This window comes from Saprolegnia diclina, assembly GCF_000281045.1.
Source record: "Saprolegnia diclina VS20 unplaced genomic scaffold supercont1.124, whole genome shotgun sequence".
In the NCBI taxonomy this organism is placed as follows: Eukaryota; Oomycota; class Saprolegniomycetes; order Saprolegniales; family Saprolegniaceae; genus Saprolegnia; species Saprolegnia diclina.
In genome coordinates, this window is record NW_008246191.1 from 54,230 (window position 1) to 56,380 (window position 2,151).

The 2,151-nt window shown below is 55.6% G+C and overlaps 1 protein-coding gene across 1 annotated transcript in view; it reads right to left on the bottom strand.

The window, feature by feature from the left end:
- Positions 1-1,143: 1,143 nt before the first annotated feature.
- SDRG_16347 (hypothetical protein) overlaps positions 1,144-2,151 on the bottom strand; it is a gene marked incomplete at both ends in the record, with an annotated part of 2,832 nt that continues 1,824 nt past the window's right edge. Inside the window, one exon of the mRNA XM_008622553.1 lies at positions 1,144-2,092. Coding sequence (XP_008620775.1) covers positions 1,144-2,092 — 949 coding nt within the window. The remainder of the gene's footprint in view (positions 2,093-2,151) is intronic.

Sequence of the window (2,151 nt, forward strand, 5' to 3'; positions counted from 1 at the left end):
CTTGGGCACAAACCCCGACTCGATGGCCTTCTTGCCGGCTTGGCTCTTCTTCCACTGCTCGAGCTCCTTGATCACGTCGAGGTTTTCTTGGGCAAAGATGTCGCTGGCCGCGGCCACGGCGGCAAGGGCGGCGCTGGCGATCGCAATGCGTTGCATGTTGGTGTGATGGAGAATGGAAATGTGGAAATGAGCTCAATGGGATGTCGACACCGCCGGCGTAGACAGGGCTCGAAACACTGCAGGGCCGCAACGCTGGATCGATGAAAGGTGACTTATCAGACGCGCGCTGAAAGCATGTGTTGTAGAGAGTCGATATGAACGAAATTGGGACGCTGTGTTGCCGCAAAAATCTACGTTTGAATGAGGAAGATAACCTAATCTTGATGTTTATCAGGAGGGAATTGCAGTGTGATTGTCTGAGTCATAGCCTCGAGATCTAGAGAGTGAAACGTGTGAGGTTGGGTATAAGAAGGACATATCGGACATCCAGTGCGTCGAATGCAGCGGTGGATGACACCGGTTCTGCACCGTACGATATGCTGCATACGTCAGAACAGCTGTTTCTTACGTTCGATCTGCGACGTTGCAGTTGATATGCCGTGTAGACAACTGGCATTCATGATTGATAGTACACGACTGCAGCACTGCACTTGATTACGCCGTTTCGAGATCAAATCTCATCCTGCAGCTGCGTGGTGGCCACTGCGAAAGAGGATCACCAGCTCACTGAAATATATTGTGGGAAATCAGTCTGGCTTAAGAACTATATGAACGATAAGATCTGAGTAATCGTCCACTTCGACACTACAAATATACAGTACTCTAGTAGGAGAGTTGGAACTTTGTACTTTTTCTGTTGAGGGTGAGGGTGCCGAGTGTCCGTTTCAGAACGGCCAGACCCAACATCTGTTACGATTGATGACGCCGCCGAATCTACACACCTGGCCGTCGATGTCTTTAATAAGATCTCGTGTGGTCCGGGTTCTCTTTAGCTGATACGGGCCACTGCGCCGGCTTGTATCCAAAACAACCTTGTACTTGCCATGAAGATTTCTCCTCGACAGGCGATCCCCAGAGACTAGAGCTCTCCTCCACGCAACTCAAATTCGTCTCTCAATACGTTCATATATCGAGTTGGTTAGCTTAGGCGAAAAAGTTGAAAGCATACCGCGGGCGCTTCGCTGCGGGTCGGGTGGCATCGGCAAGCATCGACTCGAGCGTCGCAATGCTGTGGTCAATGTGCGCGAGGTCATTCTGGGTGCTCGTGTAGTCTGCCAGCGAGACCCCGGCTAGCGGCGGAAGCTTGAGTATGCCCTCGGTGTTCAGTGCACTGCGCTTCGGCATCGTGAGCCGGTCGGGGTTGGCGGATACGCACTCACGGACATTGGAACAGAGTCTCCACGATGACAGCTGGAGATCGAGATGCGCTCTCTTGCCGTCACGAAGAAAGGCGGCGACCCCGTGGCATTCGGCGCAGTGCGCTGGATCGATGGCGATGTCGGCCATCTCGTGCGCAGGCTCGAGTGTGGCCGGGGCACGGGTGGCCCGGAGCCTCGCCAAGCACTCTGTCGTCAGATGCTCGACTGTACTGCCACGGCAACATCGGAGTTTCTTGTCTATCCACGTGACAATGGGATAGAGCAGCTCCAGCGAGGTATCGAAATCGGCCGGCAGCGCCGAGAGCCAAGCGGTTGTAAACGCAGAAATCGCATCGGGCGCCATCGTGGCGAGCACCAGGAGAGCGTTCGCCGTCGGGCCAAGTCGCGGCAGCTTCTGGCGGCGTCCCAGGGTGCTTTGATGTCCCAAGATGCTTCGACGGGGCGCCACATCGCGCACCTCGCCTTTCGACTGCGCAAGGGTGGGTGCAGCGCTCACAAAATGAGCCGTCACAAGGGCTTGAAGGGCCGGTGAGACAGACGGTGGGTTGTCGACAAATGCGCGCTCATACTCTGTCGAGCGACTCCAGTGGCTCCAAAGCAACGACACAAACGCGGCCGAGCAGCGACTGGCTCTGTCGAGCACGACGAGCAAGCTCGCAAAGGACCGGGGGCCCATGAGGTACCGCAGCATTTCCGAGTTGCCGGAACGAGAGCTTATGCCAAATGTTGTTGGACGCGACGACATTGCATCAAAGGCGGCGAGGAGTGCGTC